Raw genomic sequence first — 22,899 nt, forward strand, 5'->3', positions numbered from 1 at the left:
AATTTTCATTGGCCTTTTATCAAAGACCAGAGGTGTCTCGGGCTCCCAAGATTGACCCCTAGTGTCACTACATCGACACCAACGTCGAGTGAGTGACAGATAGGGAACCATGGTACAGAGTAATACCACTCAGTTTCCACGCCCCCCCCCCCCCCCCCATGCAAATGCAAAAAGGGGTTTTACATCATTCCTTCATATATAAAACTCATTTCAAATCAATATCAAACTTACAATTACATTTACTATAAAAATAATCTGCATTTAGTGTAACTTGCTCTTTATAGAGGTGCAGAATATTTATCTTCTGTTATGCATGCTACATATAAACAATACTTTAAATAATAATTAAAAAAAATGTTTTTATTTTATTTTTTATTTATTTTTTCTGAATATTTTTGTTTTTGAATAAGTTTGGGGCAGAGATATAGTGCTAGGTGTTCATATATTAGTTAATCAGTTTGGTTTTGAAAGATTATTAATATTTTAAATACTGGTGCAACCATACAATTTTGTTGTCATTTAACAAGAAAACCATAAAACCAAAAATTATATATAGACCTCTGTAGACTCTCATAACTACATGTCAAAGCTCAGATAATGTGACCTCTTTTTTTATTTATTTATTTATTTTTTTTTAGGATTAGTTCAGTTTGTAAAATGTCATAGGGTGCATCCCCCTAACAAAATTCTTACCTTGAGAAATATTTTTAAAGAGTTTTTGAAAGTAATGATAACCCCTTAAACACTGTTTGGGTCATTTTTTTACCCAAATCATTTTTTATTTTTTTATTAAAATGGTTTCCCTTATCTTACAAGGCTTGATAACTTTTCTTAAAGGGATAGTTCACCCCAAAATGAAAATTCTCTCATTATTTACTCACCCTCATGATATCCCAGGTGTGTATGACTTTCTTTCTTCACCAGAACACATTTAAAGAAAAAAAGAAAAATGTATTAGCTCAGTAGGTCCTTAAAATGTAAGTGAATGCTGATTTCTCTTTTGAAGCTTCAAAAATCACAGTCAGCATAAACTTCATCCATGCGACACCAGCTGTTATAGAAATGTCTTCTAAAGCGATACAATCGCTTTTGGTGTGAAAAAGATAAATATTTAAGAACTTTTTTAAACTCTTAATCATGCTTCCGTTCTGCAGCGGTAAAGCACGTGTGACGTAATTGCATTGGCATTTGAAACATGTGAGAACTGACGCATGTGCGTCACAGCCGGAAGAGCAGCACTGTTAACAAGTGAGAAGAAGGAACGCTGTACAGTAGCTTGGTTGATTTAGGTTTATATCTGTTATTATCTGTTTCTTTACTCACACTGATTTGTGGATTACTTCGGCATCCATGGCAACATGAATACTTCACACGAGAGACCGCTTGGACTCCACCCTCTCGTGAAGCGTTGGATTATAGTTAAAAAGTACTTAAATATTGATCTTTTTTTCACACTAAAAGTGATCACGTCACTTTAGAAGATATTAATTTAACAGCTGGTGTCGTATGGATGAAGTCAAATTTGACCTGCCATAGGAAATGAATGGGTGAGACTATAAAACAGATTTTTTTTTAAATTGGTCAATATAAAAAAATCTGACACAATGCAGAACACACAAACATAAATAAAGGGGTGAGACTATAAAACATCCACAATGCAAAACACACATGCACGCACACACACACACACACACACACACACACACACACACACACAGGTTTGTTTTAATATACTAGTGCGCACATCTCATAGACTTCCATTAATTTCATATCAGGCTAATAATATTTTCTATAATAATAGTTTCCTATTTCTTTCTCACAAGTTTAGACAAACCTCCCAAGTTTACCAAATATACCACACAGGTCTAATTCAGAATCTGACCCCTGTGTGACACATTTTGTGCTAGAATTTTGATGTTTGATGTTTGAAGTAAATGACAGGTAACAAAATAATTAATTTCTCTTTTCTTTATAAAAAAGTCAGATTTTATTGTAGAGCACTGAAGCCATCAATTGGGCAGATATCACCAGAGACCATCAATGCCAACCTAGTCTCACAACTACATTTTTGCAAAGTTCCTTTTACATACTGAATTCTACACTTCACTGCAGTTTCCTGGTGAAATTAACACTAGAGGCACTACAACAACTTTGCATTTTATTAACTTTCACACAAATCATGACTCTTATTTTAGCTCTATTACCCACACACTGCCATGTTATGAAACCGTAACACTTTTACTATTACGTATAGTTTGCAAAATGATACATTTTAACGCTTAAATTACGCGGTTCGAGACTAGCCATACACGTAAGCTGACATGCGAGACAAGGTGTTACGGAAGCAACACGAAATTACATGGTTGATTCTTTTCATTTCTCATTTTGTTTTTGGACACTATCGGTTAGGTTAGGTTTAGGTGTTGGTTAAAGGTAAGGATGTATGTTGTGTGTCAACCTCTTTTGGTTTTAGATCACTAATGTTTAGTTTAAAGTTTTTGTTAGGGCGGTACGTTGTACTCATTAATACCTCCATCTAATATTCACCTTAAAACCTCATCTGATTATGACTCAATTTCACTCGCTTTTGCTGCCCCCCACTGGACATTTCACTAGGAAATTGCAGCAAAACATTTAATAAGGCACGCAATTTCATTTTTGCAAAAATGTTGCTACAGTCACGTAGTGTTCATGAGAACAGGCTGCCCAATGCATGAAACATTTGGATGTTTTTACAAACTTTTAATGAACTGAAATGAAGGTTTTTATCGAAGTAAAGAGAACAACAAATAAAAAATGATTATTTTATATGAACATGAATAGAGTAATTATATATATATATATATGGCTATATATATATATATATATATATATATGTATAAGAAAAAAAGAGAGAGAGAAAAAAATGTGAGTTCGGCATTTAATGTTTTGGGTCAAAAAAATGGAACAGAGTTGTGGATTGATTAGCGTACAAGGGTTAAGATGTGTACACTAACAAGCACAAGATGTAAGACAAATTTGTCTCTTTACTCATGGCTGCCAGCAGTGTTACTTGTTTTGAAAATGGCATAAAAGTTTTTCAAAACCACATGAAGCCAACATACAGTGTATTAGACTTCTTAAAACTTGACTCATCTTAAACTATACATTTAAATATATATTTTATTTGCATTATCTTAGTACCCTCATGACATTGATCTTTCCACACTTCAACAGATGTTCAACGCATTGCTCAATGTGAATATATCTTTCATTTTCATTATTATTCATTGACTTCCTGTAAAGGAGCAGGTTTGTGCACATGGTGGAGACTGCGAGTATATCCTACAGCTCCAGGCAGCAGAGTCGCACTCGACTCATTAACGCAGGACGAGACGCACAGTTGTACTCTTCACATTTTGCCATTCCAATAACATACGTGAGTATGGTTTCATCACATGACTTTTAATAATAATGAATGTATTTCTATTTCTGTCTGAGGCTCAATATTTACTTATATCTGAAGTAACTGGAGATAAAAAAATAAAATAAAAAAAAATGAAATAATTGCAAAGCTTAAATAGAGAGTGTTCATGTGTTGGTAAATAAGTGTGTCTCTGCTTGTCTTTTAGATGTTGTAATAGCAGAAGTAGTTTATGTAGAATATTTTTCTTTCAGTGGTTTGATGCGCTGATGTGGCGCACACTACAGTTATAACGGACAGATTGTTTCTGTCCCTCTCGTGTGGATTCAAGGATTTCTGTTCCAGTTTAGTTCTACAATATGACTAAAGGCAAGAGTCGCGATGCCCACTGACAGGGATGTTTCTCCATTTCACTCATATCGCTTTTAGTTTATAACAAGTAATTTCATCCTTCTGGGAAGGAGTGTTATCAGTCAGTATTATTTACAGTGTTGTGTGCTGATATGCTCAGGCGACATGTGGACACTCGTCAAAATAATGCATTTATGTTATTTTAGTTCAGTGAACATGTCTTTTCTCTCCCCAGCACAAAGAAATAAACTCTCGTGTCAAGTCTGAGGTTTTGTTGCCTTTAACAGGCTTCTGTCTTTGAGGTTCGTGTAACGCACTGCTTATGAACTGTAATATGAGATCTGTCGTATGTAGGTCAGTTCGGTTTACAACTTATATGTGATTTGGCACGTGAAGTGAAAAAGACGTTTTTGTTTGTGGGGCGGGACAAACGACCCCTGATTGAAACTTTGAACACTAATAAGGTGTAGTTTGACCCTGTATTAACTTTCCTATGATGAGGTATGACTAAATGAGGTATGATTTTAATAAGATAAGGTCATATATGTTATCATTGGTTAATGCATTATGCATCAGGAATGAACAAGAGCAATACTTTTACAGCATTTATTACATAATCAGGGTTAATGTTCATTTCTACATTCTAAATACATTTTATATATTAAAATTTGTATGTGTTAACATATGAACATAGTTAATGCAATATGATGGAACATGAATAAAATGAACAGTTGTGTTTTGCTAAGATCAATAAATAATACAAAATATCACTGTTTATTGATAGTTCACGATACTTAATGCATTATTGATTAATGTTAACAAATGGAACCTTATTGTAAAGTGTTACCATAAAAATAATAATAATTGTGAAATATATTTAATTTGTATAGCACCTTTCCAAAGCTCGAGGTTGCTTCACAGTTAAATTACAAGCAAAGTATATCAATTACATGCAAAAGACAGTTGCATTGCATTTACATTTTTTTGGTCAGCAAATATATACAGTTCCAGTTTGCCTGCGTTCCATTAATAGGCGCTATCTCAAGCAGAAACATCTGGCCCTTGCTGTCCCTATTAAAAACTGATTGCTTTATTAAACTGTGTTCATAAATCTTTGACTTAACATTCTAATAAAACGAGACAACTAACTTTAATAACATCTCTGGGCCATTTCAGTAGCTACTTGTGCCGGCCACTTAAACACGACTGGTGGCATCAAGTTAGTCTTTGTGTTCAGGTGGAGAGATTAACTGTCCTAATGAATGTATGCCTTGTTTCTGGCTGAAGCAACTATGGAAAGACAGGGCCACTGGCCCCTTTGGGCATTTGCTGCATGCGGTACGGAACATCATTGTGGAGTGTGAGATTGTTTTATTCTCTCAAGAGGGGACACTGTTCACTCCTTCATGGCCGCTGTTTGACGGTTGCTATAGCAACCTTTTTGGCTTGCCCTAGTTTAAATGAAGATGTCTTGAATTGACTAAAACTGGAAGGACTTTGAGAGTGGTCGAATCACTTTCTTTCATTCAGCTTTAGGCTTCATTCTTGCTGGTAAGCTCAGTCGCATTATAAAGAGCACACGTGCTCAATCACTAGAGATATTAGTGCCTTTATCAATGGATTGGTTCCACAACAACAGTTGTGCACTTGTACCTTCCCTCTGCATTTTAGAGTTGCCGCCCCTCATTGGTTTAGTTTGGCAACTTTAAGGTTACAGTGGGCTTGTGAGTGTGCAGAGTTTCTTCCTTTGTTTGATTTGAAAAACATGGCTGAAAGCTGTCATTGTCGTTGTGGGAAATCAAAGCTGGCCCTATCTCTGTGAGTGTGGGGGAGGGTGGTTGGAGAATGGGATGTGAACTAGAGCTTCAATGTACAATGGGTAGATGAGCTGAATGCTGATGAACTTCACACTGAGGGCAAAGACTGTCTATCCTCAAAGGATACTTCTAATAACTTTTGGATACTCTCCAAAAGGCCTGATTTACATATTTCACAAGCTTTGCATTGCTTTTTGTGATTAAGGTTCTTTTTGTTGTTTTTGCATAAGCAGTTTCAGGTTTGAACAATATAAGATTGAAGATGCAATGAACTGCTACTAATAAACAGTTCCTGTAGATGTATTATAATCTCTCTCCCCCTGTGGTGGTGCGCTGGCCTGATTAAAATTTTAGTTGGTGCATTGTGACACACTTTTTATCAGTGTGGCAAAGGTTGGATAAGTTACATGTGCGTTGGCACTCTTTATGTAGACATAATAGCAGTGACCTTCATATGTAGTAGGCCTACATCAGCTCAGTGCTGACCTTCATCAGAATCACACAACAGTGCTCCTATAAAGGGGCGGTCACACTACACTTCGCACTCCATTCACTCCCATTCAAAAACATCCGAACGCGGGAGACCGTAAACACAAACTCATGCGAAGAAATTTCGTTCTATGCTGCGTACCGAAAAATCAAGTTTGGTGAACTCTGAACTGTGAATCCGTAAGACGAGAGGACACCTGATCAATAGAAGATCGAAATGTCACACACTGACCTTTTGGCTCAATACAAAGAATCCAAATATTAAAGCTGCTTGTTTAATTGTTGCAGGAAAGTGAGTAGACAATATATTTTAACATTTGTAATGCAATATTATCTGTTATTTGTGATGTTTTATTTACTTACACCAGAAGCTCTCCCCTGTGACATCATATCCTGGTCCAAAACAATTAGCATGCTCAGCCTAAGCCCCTTAAGGCTGAATTTGTTTACAGCCCCTTTTGTTTGTTGTGTTTGATGTAAGAAATGGTAGAGAAGACATTAAGAAATCCACTTTTTGATAACACTCAATGGGAGAGGTACAAAAATTTAAAGTTCTAAGTGTAAATTTGGGAGGCGCTTGTTTATCTAAGCTTGTTAATCATATCCCAAGGATATAAATTTTAAGCTGTTGCTTCCCTCACGCTGGTGACGATTTTTCCAACATCCCCCCGCCTGCCTATCTCCATCTTTATATTTCATAATGCCTATACCAGTTATTACTTTAAAATTGTCTTTCTATTTCTTGCTCTAGTCAGATTGTCCAGGGGGATCTCAGAGCTCAAGCCCACTCCTGTGCTTGAGCCCCTTCATTATGGACAGCACTGCAAATCTGTTTACCCTAATACACTTCAGGACTTCATGAAACAGTGAATTCATGAAGTCCTTGTTTCACTGTCTAAAATGAGAAGGAAGTGCAGGTAATTTAATTCCACAGACTTTTGTCTCATGGGACTTATCAAAGTCAGAAAACATCATGATCTTTCCCTTGGTGAAAAATATGCGAGATTTTTAATTGGGCTGGTTGGCCACAGCAGCACTGCAATACTCTCTTCGAATCTAAATTAAAACATGCAAGTTAAACGCATTTTAAATTTAAATCCTGTCTTTTTCTTTTGTCTCGCAAGACAGAAATCCCTCACATACTGATGAAAAACAAGAAGTCCATCTGAGTTTCCAAGTGAACTTTCAATTAAATGCTTTTTATGGAACATAGCTTTCTAAAATGACAAGGATTTTGTCTGTTACACACTCTGCAGGCAGACATTGGGTTATGTGCTACATTGGTGCATTGTTTTGGATTTTATGTCTATACATGGTTAAAAATGGTTGAGTTGGGTGTGTAGAAAGAATAGTTTACATTTACGCATTTGGCATATGCTTTTATCCAAATCAACTTAGAGTTCATTCAAGGTATACATTTTATCATTTTGTTTGCTCCCCAGGAATCGAACCTATGATCTTGGCATTGCTAGCACCATGCTTGACCAGTTGAGCTAAAGGAACAACAAACAAAAATTAGTTCAACCAAAAAATGAAAACTGTCATAATTTACGTTGTTCCAACCCTGTATAACTTTCTTTGTCATGCAGAACACAAAAAGGAGATTTTTAATGAATATCATGGGCCGTCTGTTTAAAACAATGGCTGTCAATAGTGACTTACTTTAAAGCTTAAAAAAGGACCCAAAAGTATCATAAAAGTAGTAATTCCAATTCTTCTGTAGTTAAACTATAGATTTTGGTGAGAAACAACATGCATTTCAAGTCATTTTGCAGTGAAAATCTTAAGCTTAATGTATTGATGCCTCGACTTAAAATGATACTTTAAAAAAACTTTAAAGTGAAGCAGTGCCCACTGCCATATTGAAAAGGTGGCCGCTTTATATATTAAAACATATTTTTTTGTTTTGTGCATAATACAAAAAGTCATATGGGTTTGGAATAACACGAGGGAGAGTAAATGATGACAGAATAACATTTTTTGGGTGAACTATCACTTGAATCAATGAATCCTCAGGCCTTTTTGAAATCTCTTTACCGAAGTGCACTGTTGCTAATGTAGTCTACTTCATTTCCTCATGCACGACACCCTCTGTCAAAATAGGTGTAATATGATTGAACTTTTAGCACTGTGTAACATTTAGTGGGGGTTGTTGTAGTTCTTTAAAGGTAGTATCTCTCATGTAGTATCTGAGGATTGGGATGAAAGTCCATCCATTAATTTGCTCTGTAAAAAATTGTTAAATGTGCTCTTGTGTTTGTCCATAAATGGGTATTCTCAGTCTGTTGTCAGAACTGCTCTGTGTCGCTGTTCTATATTTGTTTATCATTACTCACAATGTGTGCCATGCAACACACTCAACAAGCCTCTGAATTGCATGAGAAAGTCTACCAGCATACTAACCTATTAATGGTAGCCAGAATGTGGGTCATCATCAATAACTGTGACAACGGACATTATGCAGTCCAGAAGAGATTATTGAACCACCCAGCTGAATTTAGCGCTGTTTACACCATAGATTTATCTGATGATAACAGCATGTTTCTGAAAGCAGGGGGGTGCTGTATTGAATATTTTAGCTGTAGTAGAGATATGTGTCTGTGTGATGGTAACTGTGTATGTTTGCTTACAGATTCTTTTTGTTGTTTATCTCACATCACTAATCCTGCAAAAATCCTTTAAATTCAGTAGTATACCAATGTTATTGTAATCCCTAGAGCCATCTGTGAACTCACAGATCCAACCAGTACTGTGTTGCTCATTTATTCCTCTTAATCTGTATCTTCTGTTCATAAATCTGATATGAACTTACCCTTAATTTACTGTTATTTCTCTTTTTTTGGCATTTACAGGGTCAACAAAATGGGGAAAGGATGCATCACTGCCACCAAGTACTTCCTATTTCTCTTTAACTTAATCTTCTTTGTAAGTTTCACTTTCAAATAAGTATAATTCAAGTAGTTGAATATATAAGTTAGTGGACTTCAGTACGTTTACATGCACGGTCATAATCACACTACAGCTGTTTTTCGCGTAGTCGAGCTACAGTCTTCATCTGTTTGTCCAAGTATACATGACACATATACATGTGTAATCGAATATTTGAAGAAAGGACATCAGCAGAGAAAGTGTTAAATACATGTTTAACATGATGGATGAAGTCGAGCTACAATCGCATTATGTAGGTCTCTCAGTTCGACTTTGCATGGCAGTTTACAAGACATTTTAAAAAGACACATTATTGTTTTAGTCTGACTGAAATTGAAATTTTAAAGTGCATGTAAACATACTGAATGTTTACCCTTTGTTATCGTTACTGAATTTGAATGTGTATGTATTTAATAGAAAATGTAATAAATTAGATAAGAATCAACATCACGATCAAAGCGTTAGCATTAGGCTTGGATGACACGTTCTGGACAGGTTTTCCATGTTCCTAGCTAGGACAGTGGTTATTCTCTCCCCAGCCTGTTTCTTTTTATAATGTATGCCATTAGCTCACTCATAGTTGATGTCCCAGTTTTCAAAATGTGTATTACAAAACGGATATTCTCTGAACCAATTATATCATTATCTTTCTATTAATAAGTCAATACTGTTTTGGGTTGACTAGTTGTTGAAAAAGTTACAGTGTGTTTCAGTTCATGCAGTCTTGCATTTCTCTTTAACAAAAAATGCACTCATAATTACCATCCAGATGAAGTGTTTGCCATTTTTTAACCAGACAGTTTACTCCTCTTCATCTCAGATAGAGAAACAGACTGCTTTCCTTTGTCATCCTTGGCCTTGATCCACGTTGAAAGAATGAACACTTTGGTCCAAGTTTATTCTCTCTAAATGGCAGGCCTGTGTGCTTGGGCTCAAACAGCGCATGAAAGGCCGAATGATTAATTGCAACCATTTGTAACATAATTTCTGACAGTTGCCCATACGTGAACAGTATACACGTTTACGTTATGAGTGACAAGCATTTTAAGGAAGACAATCATATGATAACATCTTTAAGAGGGTCGGCTCTTAGACTGTGACATAGGCGGGATAAACCTTATTCAAAATAGGTTAAGCCAAGCACCCCAGCATGTGCCCTGGTGTTAGAGATGAGGAGAGTAGATGGGGTACTTGTCCGAGTGGGTTTAATGGAGGATGTGGGGCTCTTGAACTCATGCTACATCCGCTGAGCTCCCCCTCCCTTCCCACTTCTGCCACGCAGAGGCACGGCACAATCAGTCCCAGATGTTTGCTGAGAGAAAAGGCAAAAAGAGTCTGGAACCCCACAGTTAGAGATCAGGGAACAGTTCACGGGCCAGGATTAGTGTGTTTGTTACATACTCGCACACACAAGCACACAACTTTCCTGTGTTAAACATACAGTGTTATTCAGGAAACAGATTCATACTCATGAATCCGTCTTTAGCTCTGTCAAAGAGATTTGGAGCGAACAAGTTGCAGCTTGTAAACTGAAATGTGGGGCCCCTCTTTCCCCTCATGTCCTGCACTATATGATTGATTCTACTCTCTGTCTCTCTTTTTCCTTTTCTCTCTCTATTCCTTTGCCCCCTGTCTTTTTGTCTCTACAGATCTTTGGATCTATGATTATGGGATTTGGACTTTGGATCCTCCTAGACAATCAGAGCTTCATTGCGGTGTTACGTAAGTATCTGTACATGTGTTCATAAATTGTGTGCAACCACAGAAAAAGCTTATATATATATGTGTAAAGGACAGAAGAGAACATCATTTAGTTGATTGTTCTTGGAGCAGAAAAATGTATGCTCCTAAAAACCTTAATCTGCTCTAATTATAACGTTGGTGTCGTGGAGTGGAAAAGAGGAGACGCAGGAGTAGATACTTTAAATATTTTAATAATAAACGCTGGAGTGGAGCAAAACAATAAATCTAGACATAACACAACGTAACACTTCAAGGACTGACAAATGAATGAAACAAACTAGAGGGCATTTAAACACAAGGAGCTAAATGAGGGAATGGAGTACTGGTGAGGATAATGAGGAGCAGATGGAAGTGATGAGGGCAGTGCACTATGGGAGATGTAGTCCAGGAGAAAACTTCAAAATAAGAGTCCTTGAAGAACATGAGGGAGACAGACTGTAACACTAATCTACATAGCTATTTTCTCTTTGATGTTTTTAAAGGAATATTCTGGGTTCAATACAAGTTAAGCTCAATCGACAGCATTTGTGGCGTAAAATTATTTAGAAAATGTTTTACTTAGTAAAATGCTAAAATTGTTACAGTGAAGCACTTGTAAGTGAATAGGGGATAAAGGTAGAAATGTAAAGCTTACAATTTTAAAAAAGTGCTTACATTAATTCTTCTGTTAACATTCATGTATTATTTGAGCTGTAAAGTTGTTTAAATTGTCATTTTTACAGTTGTTTTAGGGTTTTAGGTAGTGGTCAACCGATATGGATATTTCAATGGCCGATACCGATATCTAAAGAGCAGCATGGCTGATATAAATGCCGATAAATATAAGAAAATTTTACAACAGTTAATCAGATGTACACACAATATATAAAGTGGAACAAACACCTATTTTTGGCAATATGTATTCAAATTTGCATAAACTTGAAAAGAAAAAACCTTGAAAACAGAAAGCTTTGACTATCCAATAACAAATCTGTTGGTAGATTTTGAAACTGACTCAAGGGAAAGTTAACACTTCTGTTAATCGGCCAAAAAACAGTTTTCAGCCGATGGTGATAATTGCAAAATGGCCGACATATTGGCCCAGCCGAATAATCAGTCTATCAATAGTTTTAGGCTTTATGGCGTTACATCGTCATGGCAACGAGGTTGTAAAATTGGATATAACAAAAAAGGTAAGTGATTTCATCACACTAAAATCATGATAACATGCATATTGTTTATGTCTTGTGGCTTTACCTTTGAAACAGTGAGTATTTTAATGTTTACAGATTGCATTCACTTCCACTGTAAGTGCCTCACTGTAACACAGATTATTATTTTCTTTTTTTTAAACAATAGGTGGAACAAGTCAAAACATTTTTTTTGTGGTAATCAACATTATGCCACAAATGTTGTCGATTGAGCTTAAAGGAATAGTTCACTCAAAAATTAAAATTCTCTCTTTTACTCACCCTTATGCCATCCCAGATGTGTATGACTTTCTTTCATTTGCTGAACTCAAATGAAGATTTTTAGAAGAATATTTCAGCTCTTTTGGTCCATACAATGCAAGTGAATGGGTGCCAAAATGTTGAAGCTCCAAAAAGGCATCATAAAAGTAATCCATATGACTCCAGTGTTTTAATCCATGTCTTCTGAAGTGATATGATAGGTGTGGGTGAGAAACAGATCAATATTTAAGTCCTTTTTTTACTATAAACTCTCCTCCCCTCTCAGTCAATATCCACTTTAACTTCAACGTTCACACTCTTCTTGTGTTTTTGGTGATTCACATTCTTCATGTATATCGCCACCTACTGGGCAGGAAGAAGATTTTCTTGCAAAAAAGGACTTAAATATTGTTTCTCACGCACACCTATCATATCACTTCTGAAGATATGGATTAAAACACTGGAGCGTCAACATTTTGCCACCCATTCACTTACATTGTATGGACCTTCAGAGCTGAAATATTCTTCTAAAAATCATAATTTGTGTTCTGCCGAAGAAAGACAGTCATACACATCTGGGATGGCATGAGGGTGAGTAAATGATGAAAGAATATATTTCATTTTTTGGTGAACTATCCCTTTAACTTGTATTGAACCTGGAATATTCCTTTAGTCTAAGAAGACATTTAAGACCCTCAGGGAGAGATCCTTTTCTGTAAGTTGGTTGCAAGAAAAATCCATAGGAATAAGTGAGATGAGTTCTTGGTCTTGTCTTTTAATGCTCTCATTAGTGAGCTCTCCTGTTAGCTTTTATCCTGTTCTACCTCTGAATCAGACCTCCTGGCCCTGTGAGTCTGTGACTCAGTGCTGCAGCCCCACTTTAACAGTACCATCTGTGTTTCATTTGCATTTGTTTGATGATCCCTGTTAGTCTCATCTTAAACCACACGATTCAGCCTTTTGGGCAGACTGTCGACGATGAGCTCTGTATTTTTCATCAACCTTCCCCTACCCGTACACACACAACACTGGTCACTTCTGATCTGTTTTCCATCCCAGAGGCCATTTCAGGGAGCTCTGGGTCACTGGGTCTGTGTCTTACAGATGCTGCAAAGCTTGCCGAAACTACATGCTCACAGCTGGCTCCAAATCAGCCGTTGAGCTCATTCCTCTGTGTGAATGGCAAAGGCGAGCCAGGCAGGGCCTGTGTGTGACATAGTTTGTCTGAGGCAGTCTGCAGGTGCTCCTTCACTGCCACACAGGGCTCTTTTAGCAGCTGCCTCATTAGCATGCATCACGTCAATGCTCAGATCAGGCCTCTCATTGCATTAGTCATTGCAAAGAACCAATTACACTGGTGTATATCAGTATATCTGAGGAGGAAAGAATGCCCTTTTATCTGTGTCTTTCTCTTAAAGGAGTTGTTCACCCACAAATAAAAATTCTGTGATCATTTATTCACCCTTATGTCATTCCAAAACCATATGACTTTCTTCCTTAGGCGGAATACAAATAGGAGATATTTTAATGAATATCCTGGCCGTCATGTCAATGCAATGTCAGTTGATAGTGACTCACTTACAAAAGCACCCAAAAGTGTCATGTAAGTCATGCATCATATTCCAAGTTGTTTTGGTGAAAAACAACACAAAATGTAAGTAGTTTTTTTAGTGCAAATCTGAAAAGTAAGAAAAGCTTGTTCACAGTGGTGTACGGGTTCACCCGAGAACTTGCACTGTTTAAGCATTTAAAAGACATAAACTGCCATTGTATTGAAAAGATGAACTGGGATATTAATTACATTTTTTACTTTTGTGTTCAGCATAAGATAGAAAGTCATATGGATTTAAAACGACATGAGTGTGAGTAAATTATGAGTAAATTAATTTTTGGGTGACTATCCCTCTCATTCTTAATGGTCCTAATGTCCCCCAAAGCACACTACAAGCACAATTACAGCACTTGACTTGAACCTTCCTTTGTGGAAAAGGTCTGAGCATTTTTCAAAGATTGTCTTGCAAAATGCTTTGCGCCTGACCCAAGGACATGAACCTAGTCTGAGTGACTGTGCCTTAAAATGTTTGTGTTCTTACAAAACCGCATTTGTTTGATTGATTGTTCAGAGCAGACCACTGATTTAAGAAAGCCCAGGCTTGCACCAAAGCATGTTACCAACAGCAGTGAATCCGTCAGCCTCTCATATTGCTCCTTTACACGTTATAATTCATCCGACTGACACATTCCTGCAGTGCACAGCGGCTGCGGGCTGTTTGTTGGGATTCCCAGCCACCCACACAATGTGGAGCCCTTGTTCACTATCATAAAAAAAAAAAAGGTTTCAGAACAACATTGTTTTTCTAATCCAGATGCCCGTGGCCTTCACTGGCGCACTGATCCCTAGAGGATTTTCCTGTTTCCGTTAAACACCATTAGGCACTTCAACGGCATGGGGCGGATTGAGATTTAAAGTACTGAAGCCAGAAAAGCCCAAAAAGTTGAAGCTCAAGTGCAGACGCATATGTTTTATTATTTTATTTGCAATGGCAGTGCCCATTATTGGGGTTGCACTGAACAGTATAACTGAAACAGGATTGTTGAATTGATTGCAACTGGTCTCCTCAGCCAAGTTACAAAGGCATTTGCTTTGTTTAAAACAAAAAGAAAAAAGGCCTGTCTTTATTTGGCCATTGTTTTTGAAATTGTTATGGTGACAGAGACATTGAATAAAATTTACTCTATGGTGCAAAAAAGCCTTTTCTCACTATTTCCAGTTCAAAAACCTGCCATTTTTAAAAATCTAATTAGCAACTGTTTACCAAGATTTAAGTCAAACATTTCAGAACAACCAAGTGACATATCTGACTAACAGAATTCCCTTACAATGAACAGAACAGGCTGAAATCGTTCCAAATAAGATAACTCACTCCACATTGTTTCTAAGAATGCTGAATTTGTTTGCTTAGTTTCAACTTAATGTGATCTGCTGCCTCTCAGTTTCCAACCACACACTGGAGGTTTCCCTTTATCCAGTTCCCTCTCAATCATTAATGACTAAGTTGTTCAACTGCTTAAATTATGTATGCTTTAGACTGTTTTGTCAACCATGTGATAAGATTAACTCATTCTGTTATTTGTGCTTTGACGCATGCTGTAATCATGAGGGTTGAGATGGTCATCACTCTTAAGTGCTTCATTTCGTTATGATTACATCAGGTCACGTGACAGGCCATTGTATCCTCTGCACCCACAGTTACGCAGTCACATAGACAGCCTCACAGATCTCTGCTTGACACTGTGGTATTGTTTGCAAGGCTGTCTGTGGTAATGTTGCTTTTGCTGGGGAGCCATCGAGGTATTAGAGACAGGATGAGGTGACAGTGACTTCTCAGTCTGGTGTTCTGACAATATGCATGAAAGCCTGACTGAAGCAGGACCAGATCACAGTTGGAGAATGTGCTCGCTTCTTTTGAGTAAAGCCACGGAATGTCTGACCCAACTGTTGAACAGTGTCCAATGAGCCATATCCAGTACTACAGACCATTACAACTCTAATTGAGATTAAGAAAAGAGGACCTGCCAAACCTATCTCAACATTACACAATTCATATTCAAGGACAGCCTGAGACCAAAAATGAGCTAAATCCAGTCTGTTGCATGCAATCTCACCAGTAATACCACATTTCTTTAGGTAGAGCTAAAGTGGCTGGATATAAACCCCGGAAATATAAACCTGTGATTTTTATCAAATCTATTATATATATTTTTATTTCATGCCATTTCATTATGATGAAAATATGAGCTGTTTATTGAATCGCTTGGATAGTTCGCCCAAAAGTAAAAATCCTGCCATAATTTGTTCAGCCTCGTGATGTTCCAAACCTGTTTGACTTTCATACTTATGGCGAACATAAAAGGAGATGTTTTAATGAATATCTTGGTCCATCTTTTCAACACAATGATAGTGGATAGTGCCTCACTTTTAGGCTTAAAAAGGGACCCCATTCTAAAGTATAATTAAAAAAGCACCCAAAAGTCTTATAAAAGTTGTCCACGCAGTGGTGTGTCATCTTCTGAAGGCATACTATAGGTTTTGGTGAGAAAACCCCAAAATTTAAGTTTTTCAGTTAAGATCTTGACCTCTGTTCATGAGTGCATGAGAGAAGCTCGTTCACAGTGGCATGCTTGTTCACGTGAGAACTTTTTATAACGCTTTAAAGTGATTCACTGTAAACTACCATTATATTAATGAGAAGGGATGAGATATTTATTAAAACATATTTTGTTTTCCGTATAAGAAAGTCATACAGGTTTTGAAGTAAAAAATGAGTAAAAAATTAGTAAATTATGTTAAAATGAGTAATTATGACAGAATTAAAACTCATTCCTTTAAACTTTATGGAAATGTTGGAAATTGATTAATGACTGGGATTATTTATTGTATTTTTCACTAACAGAGGATTCGTCCATGGCCCTGAAGGTGGGCTCCTATATTCTGATCGGTGTGGGCTCATTCTCCATGGTTCTGGGATTTCTGGGCTGTCTGGGTGCCATTTATGAGATCCGCTGTTTGCTTGGATTGGTGAGACACACACACGCACTGGCAAAGGCATGCACATAAATGCACCAGCACAAAATGTTCAGCATAGTTTTTACTGTCTCATAGTCTAATTGGGTTGCTGATGACTAGTCTAATAGGTTTTGCAAATTATTATTTATTTTTTTCACGCAAATCCAAAAAAGGAACTCAGGAAATTTCAACCATGCCGAGCGGTCTCTTGTGACTTGACCTGAGAAGACTAAACTTACAGACCAGCTGTTGCATTTCTGCTGCACATATGTGCAGACTGTGCAGTTCATGTTTGAGATTGACACATGTGGTGGGTTTGCACATGAGTCAGTGATATCTGAATGCATCTTTCTGTCTTTTTTCCTCTACAGTACTTCACCTGTCTATTGCTCATCCTCCTTGCTCAAGTGGCCGCTGCTGTTCTCATTTACTTCCAGCGTGATGTGGTGAGTGATCGCCCTAATGTGGCTCACATAAGCTTGCCGGCGAAATATTTAAGAGTTCAGAACACTTTATTTTAGGCGATGGGGCGGTCGTTAATATAGGGGATAAATATATAAAAAATTGGGTCCTAGCCAGTGTTATGATCGGCAGGCAGGTCATCCTTAGGGGATGGAGGTCAGCTGGAGCACCCTTATTTCAGGAGTGGCATTCAAAGAAATGTCATATAGAAGGCAGGGAAACTTGGAGTTGTTTAATGGAAAATGGGGCAGCTATTTGGCATATCTGGAGGACTCTCGGGGAGGGGAAATGGAGAGAGATTTTAAATGTGTGTGATTTATATATATATATATATATATATATATATATATATATATATATATATATATATATGTGTGTGTGTGTGTGTGTGTGTGTATTCTCATGTTGGACCACAGGGATGTTTGTTGGGGGTCGGGGTGGGGTTGGGGATTGGGAGAGAGAAAGGGAATTATGGGGGTTAAAAGCTGATTCAGTGTATATATATGTTTGCCTTTCTGTTGCATGTGTCTGAATCAATAAAAGTGTTAATCAGAAGAGTTCAGAACACTTATGGCTTGCATATGCTTTGCTGTTAAAACACTTTGAGAAAAAGTTGTGTGGTCAAAACTCCATGTGTTTAATTTTCCAGCTAGATTTCATCATGATGGTTTTGTTTAGATTTCTGGAACACTGTGAAAAGAGGTCAACAGAAGCATTGGCTAAAATGACAATATACTGCCCTCTATTGCACATATCAAGAAATATAATATACCAAGAGTCTTTGCAGGTCATTTGAGGATTGCTATTTTTGCATAGCCCTTCACTCCTTCACCATGACGACCTGTGTGAATAATGAGGACAAAGGAAGAGTTGAACACACACGCACACACACACATGTTGGTGCGGCTATTCTTATGAGGACTCTCCATGGACATAATGATTTTTATACTGTACGAACTATAGATTCTATCCCCTAAACCTAACCCTAAACCTAACCCTCACAAAAAAATTTCTGCATTTTTACATTTTCAAAAAAACATAGTTTAGTATGTTTTTATGTGATTTAAATTATGGGGACACTAGAAATGTCCTCATAAACCACATTTATAGCATAATACCCTTGTAATTACCAGTTTGTAGCCTAAAAAAATGTCCTCGTAAACCACCCAAACCCACCTTGTTAGCTTATCTGTCTAACATTTTGGACAAAACTGCAAGCAGTCAGCTGCCAATTGGAAGCTAAATGTGCATAGTTAACAATTTGCTTTGAAAAAAAAAAAAGAATATGCTCCATATGCTCCTTTCCACATGGGAAAAAGATAGACTGTCTGAGATGAGCTTGTCTTAAGCAAGAGTGGCTGCACTCTGTTCCATTTTAGGAGCTTAGTAACCTTTTCCTCACTCAGCAAAGTTATTTTCAGGTCAAACACCTGAGGCTAGAAAAACAAATAGCTGACCCTTTGAAATCTTGTTTCAGTTGAGAGAGGAGACAACCGAAGTTGTGACCAAAATCGTGGCCAACTACCCTGGGCAGAACAAAACCACTGAACAGGCCTGGGACTACATCCAGAGAACAGTGAGTTGAGAATGGGTGTAACTCATAAGTTGTCCTTAATTCAACATGAGCATACATTCAATACATCTGAATGTATTACCATGAAAAAACACTCTGTGAGTTTCTGTGGGAGGTTCAAGCTCTGGAATGTAGAAATGCTTGTTGAGTAAGGTCTGTTGCCCTGTGAGAGATACTCTTTTAGCTTTTCAGAGCTGACTTTAAGAAAGCTGACAGGACAACATAAGATTTAAAGGAAGACCAGGGCTAGTTGTCACATTTTTTTCAGGGTCGGTTTATTTTTGAAAGGCAATTTCTGCATTGCCACATACCTTAAAATCTTGGCTACAAGAAAGCTATTGAACATTTGCAAAAAAGATACAGTTCATTGAATGCATGCTGACCTTGTGTGACAACTTGCTTCAAAAGTTGCAACTATGTGGGGTAAGTTGTCATAGTGGAACTTGCCATTAATCCAGAGGCATAAATTTCATGTGAACATTGGGAACAGGGACCCGAACCAGTGCCATGTCACCCCACCACCACCAAAACAAAATCTACGCCTCTCTTTAAATCTGCGCCTGCATTAAACGGCCTATTAAAGGCTTTTCAGCAAATTGCAAAAAGTAAAAATTATGAGGCACAAAACGATTCAAGAAACAACAAAATATAATAAACTTGTGACAACTTCCCCATGTAAGAACTAGCACCGGTCTCCCCAAAAACATTTCATTAAGAAGTTTTTTGCACTGGGAAACATATTACAAGGTATCAGACACACCAATATTAATGCAAATACATTTATTAGAAATGAGAATGTTGATACTGTATGTGTTGTTCATTAATGATCATGTCTGTTAGTGGGTTCAAATATCTTGGCTTACATTCAAGCCAAGATTATATAAACCTTCATGCCTTCTTGTTTCTTCCCTGTGTGTCTCAGATGCAGTGTTGTGGCTGGATTGGGCACATAGACTGGATTGCCAACAATGTGATGAAAAATTACACAGCAGGAAATTTGTACCCATGCTCCTGCCACAATACTTCTTTGCCACCACATAATGTTGCAGAGAACGGCTTCTGTGAGGCCACATCTAATGACTGGCCTATCTATCAGATGGTACGGAAAAACACTTGACACATACATATGTAAGAAATATCGGACATCCAGTTAATAATTTTAATGTTAGTTTTTAAAGGAATATTTCTGCAGAACACAAACAAAGAGTTTTGAAGAATATCTTAGTTCTGTAGGTCCATACAATACAAGTAAATGGTGGCCAGAATTTTGAAGCTCCAAAAAGCACACAAAGGCAGCATAAAAGTAATGTGATTATGACTCCAGCGGTTAAATCCATGTCTTCTGAAGTGATATGATAGGTGTGGGTGAGAAACAGATCAATATTTAAGTCCTATTTTACCATAAATCTCCACTTTCACATTCTTGTTCTTTTGTTTTTGGTGTTTCACATTATTTTTACATTGCACCACCTACTGGTCAGGACTGGTCAAAGGTGGAGATTTATAGTAAAAAAGGACTTAAATGTTGATTTGTTTCTCAGCCACACCTATCATAATGCTTCTGAAGACTTGGACTTAACCACTGGAGTCGTTTGGATTGCTTTCTGCCTTTATGTGCTTTTTGATCTTCAAAGTTCTGGTCACCATTCACTTGCATTTTATGGACCTACAGAGCTGAGATATTCTTCTAAAAATCTTTGTTTGTGTTTTGCAGAAGAAAGAAAGAAAGAAAGAAAGTCATACACATCTGGGATAGCATGAGAGTGAATAAATTATGAGAGAATTTTCATTTTTGGGTGAACTATCCCTTTAAGTGAATCTCTCCATGTACATGTCTCTCTAATTTGATGTATCACACTATACAATTTTGGCCACAATTTAGCAGTCAGACAAATTTCGGCGATCGTAAAAGATTTCTCTTGTAGTTGGGCAAAATCAGCAGTCTGATCACTTAGTGTGACATTCCAGATTATTTGTCTGATTGGGACCAAAATCATGGCTGTGATGTGTATCATACAGTCTGATATAATGTGTGCCATGGCTAAGACCTCACTGGGAACATATTGTACAGTCTAACAAGCAACAATCATAAATGACAGTGAACAGCGTATAGTGTGTACCAGGTTTAAGTTTAAAACAGTGAATCAGTACATGAATCAGTACCTGAGGTAAGAATTTATTATAGGTAGTTCCATACCTCAGGCGCTTGAACCACTAATTCACAGTAATATACACTAACCACCTGCACCACAGATACAGTACATTTTCTGTCATAATTTTTTGAATCTTTTGTAAGTTCTATGATTTTGCTAACAGGTCAAGTTCACTCAAGTGATCTTATGACTAGAGTATTTTTGTGTCTTACATCAGGGCTGCCTGGAGAACGTGGAGAGCTGGCTTTTCTCAAATTATGGAGTTATTTTGGGCATCTGTCTTGGTTTGGCTGTAATTGAGGTATGTTGCATCTCTTCTACCTGCGGCGACATGAACAGGATACTTCTGTGTTACTAAGACATACAGTATAGTAGTGTTTATTGTAAAAAAAATAATAATTCTCAGCTTAATTGTGAAGTGAATTGTAATGTGACAGAATCCCATTTTTTTGTGTGTGTTTCCCCACAGCTCCTCGGTATGATATTGTCCATGGGCCTTTGTAAGAGTGTACACCAAGAGGACTACACCAAAGTGCCAAAGTACTGAGGAGGAAACATAGACACTCACACAAATGTATTCAGTCCTTCCTTATTGACTTTGAAAACAGATCTCCCTCTGTTTCTACAGAAAATGCAGTTTTGCCAAAAGATGAACCTGTGATTTAGGCTTGAGTTTAGTCAAGAAATAGGTTGCAAAAGTTCAGTCTTTGTCAGTAACACCAGGTGAATCCCCTTTGATATCTAATCAGATCTTATGAGTGCAGTTTGAATAGCCCATTGTATGACCATTGTCTGAAGTGTAGAACAAGCTGCCCACATAAATTAATGAAAAGCTTATGACAAGTCGTGATGCCCTACAGTGGTCTATTTATATTTATACAACAACACTCTTAACATCCAGACTGGTCTGTTTGCTTTGATATTTCTTTATTATAGCAGCCCAAACTATGAGCTAACAATCTATATAACTTTGGTTTATGCTTTATAGAAAACCGCTAAAACCACAAAGGCCTGCTTTTGTTTAATCAAGTGACTTTTCTTTAGATACTTTGCATGTGTTCATTTTTTTGTGTACAAAGACTTACAAAATTCCTACCCTGTCCTTGAATTTCTGGCATGTCACGAATAAGATAGTTGTCTATTTTATAATCCTTCATTTATGTTTGTACATCATTGTTGTTTCGGGTTGTGCTTTTGTTTTTATTAGTGTGTATATATTTTTAGCTTTCATCAGCACATTGGTAAGTGACAGACTATTCCTCGAGTCAAAATTATCCCATTGTTGTACAGAAAATAATTTGTATGTTTTATTTCTACATGCTTATGTTTATGAGCATATTTGTAAGGAAGTACACTATAAAGCTGTTCCTTGATGATGTGAACCAAATGAATATTAGCATAGCCCCCAAAGTTGACTGAAACTTTATTGCATTGATCCTAATTTATCTGTTTCAGTGACACTGCAATTTCTTTAATTGTATACTTAAGTGGAAACAATATTATTTTTTTTTCTGTATTAGTTCTTTTACTACTCAGGGGGGGGGGGGGGGAATCAAAGTTTTTTTGTACAGGGAACACAGTCCCCTATGAAGTAATTAGAAAATTATAAAAGTATTGCAACTACATGTACCTTCTTAAGCTGAATGTGTTTCAATAAAAAAAATAAAAAATAAACTCACCAACTTCTGCTCAGTGCCTTTTTGTGGATCTACTATGTACTTTTGCCAGTTCTTCACTAGGTGGCAGTAGCATATCTTCTAGTACAGTGGTTCTTAACCTTTTTGAGTCCAAGGCCCTCCACTTACTAAAGCAATACTTAGTAAGTCCCCTCTCTCAAAAATTTTTTGAATAAATGCCAAACCCAGCATTTTACATTGTAATCTTGATTTCTTAGCAGTTTTTAATTAAGTTTTTTTTTATTCTTAATAATTTTTAAAACAACTCGAGGCCCCTTTGGAAGTTTGCAGAAGTTTGCAGAGGCCC

The 22,899-nt window shown here is 37.0% G+C and overlaps 1 protein-coding gene across 1 annotated transcript; it reads left to right on the top strand.

Annotated features, from left to right (window-relative positions):
- The first annotated feature begins 3,284 nt into the window (after positions 1-3,284).
- Positions 3,285-22,561, top strand: LOC127419579 (CD82 antigen-like). Its single transcript, XM_051661132.1, has 9 exons — positions 3,285-3,418; positions 8,913-8,985; positions 10,638-10,710; positions 16,616-16,740; positions 17,100-17,174; positions 18,668-18,766; positions 19,686-19,862; positions 21,134-21,217; positions 21,386-22,561. The coding sequence occupies exons 2-9, from the start codon at positions 8,923-8,925 to the stop codon at positions 21,461-21,463; spliced, it is 774 nt and encodes a 257-aa protein (XP_051517092.1). The 5' UTR covers positions 3,285-3,418; positions 8,913-8,922; the 3' UTR covers positions 21,464-22,561.
- Positions 22,562-22,899: the final 338 nt, after the last annotated feature.

This window comes from Myxocyprinus asiaticus, chromosome 1, assembly GCF_019703515.2.
Source record: "Myxocyprinus asiaticus isolate MX2 ecotype Aquarium Trade chromosome 1, UBuf_Myxa_2, whole genome shotgun sequence".
Classification (NCBI taxonomy): domain Eukaryota; kingdom Metazoa; phylum Chordata; class Actinopteri; order Cypriniformes; family Catostomidae; genus Myxocyprinus; species Myxocyprinus asiaticus.

Bases quoted from the DNA above. Each gene is read 5' to 3' on its own strand.
- LOC127419579 (XM_051661132.1), top strand. From the start codon at position 8,923: ATGGGGAAAGGATGCATCACTGCCACCAAGTACTTCCTATTTCTCTTT. The intron at 8,986-10,637 runs GTAAGTTTCACT...TTGTCTCTACAG, and splicing joins TCTTTAACTTAATCTTCTTT to ATCTTTGGATCTATGATTAT. The intron at 18,767-19,685 runs GTGAGTTGAGAA...TGTGTGTCTCAG, and splicing joins GGGACTACATCCAGAGAACA to ATGCAGTGTTGTGGCTGGAT.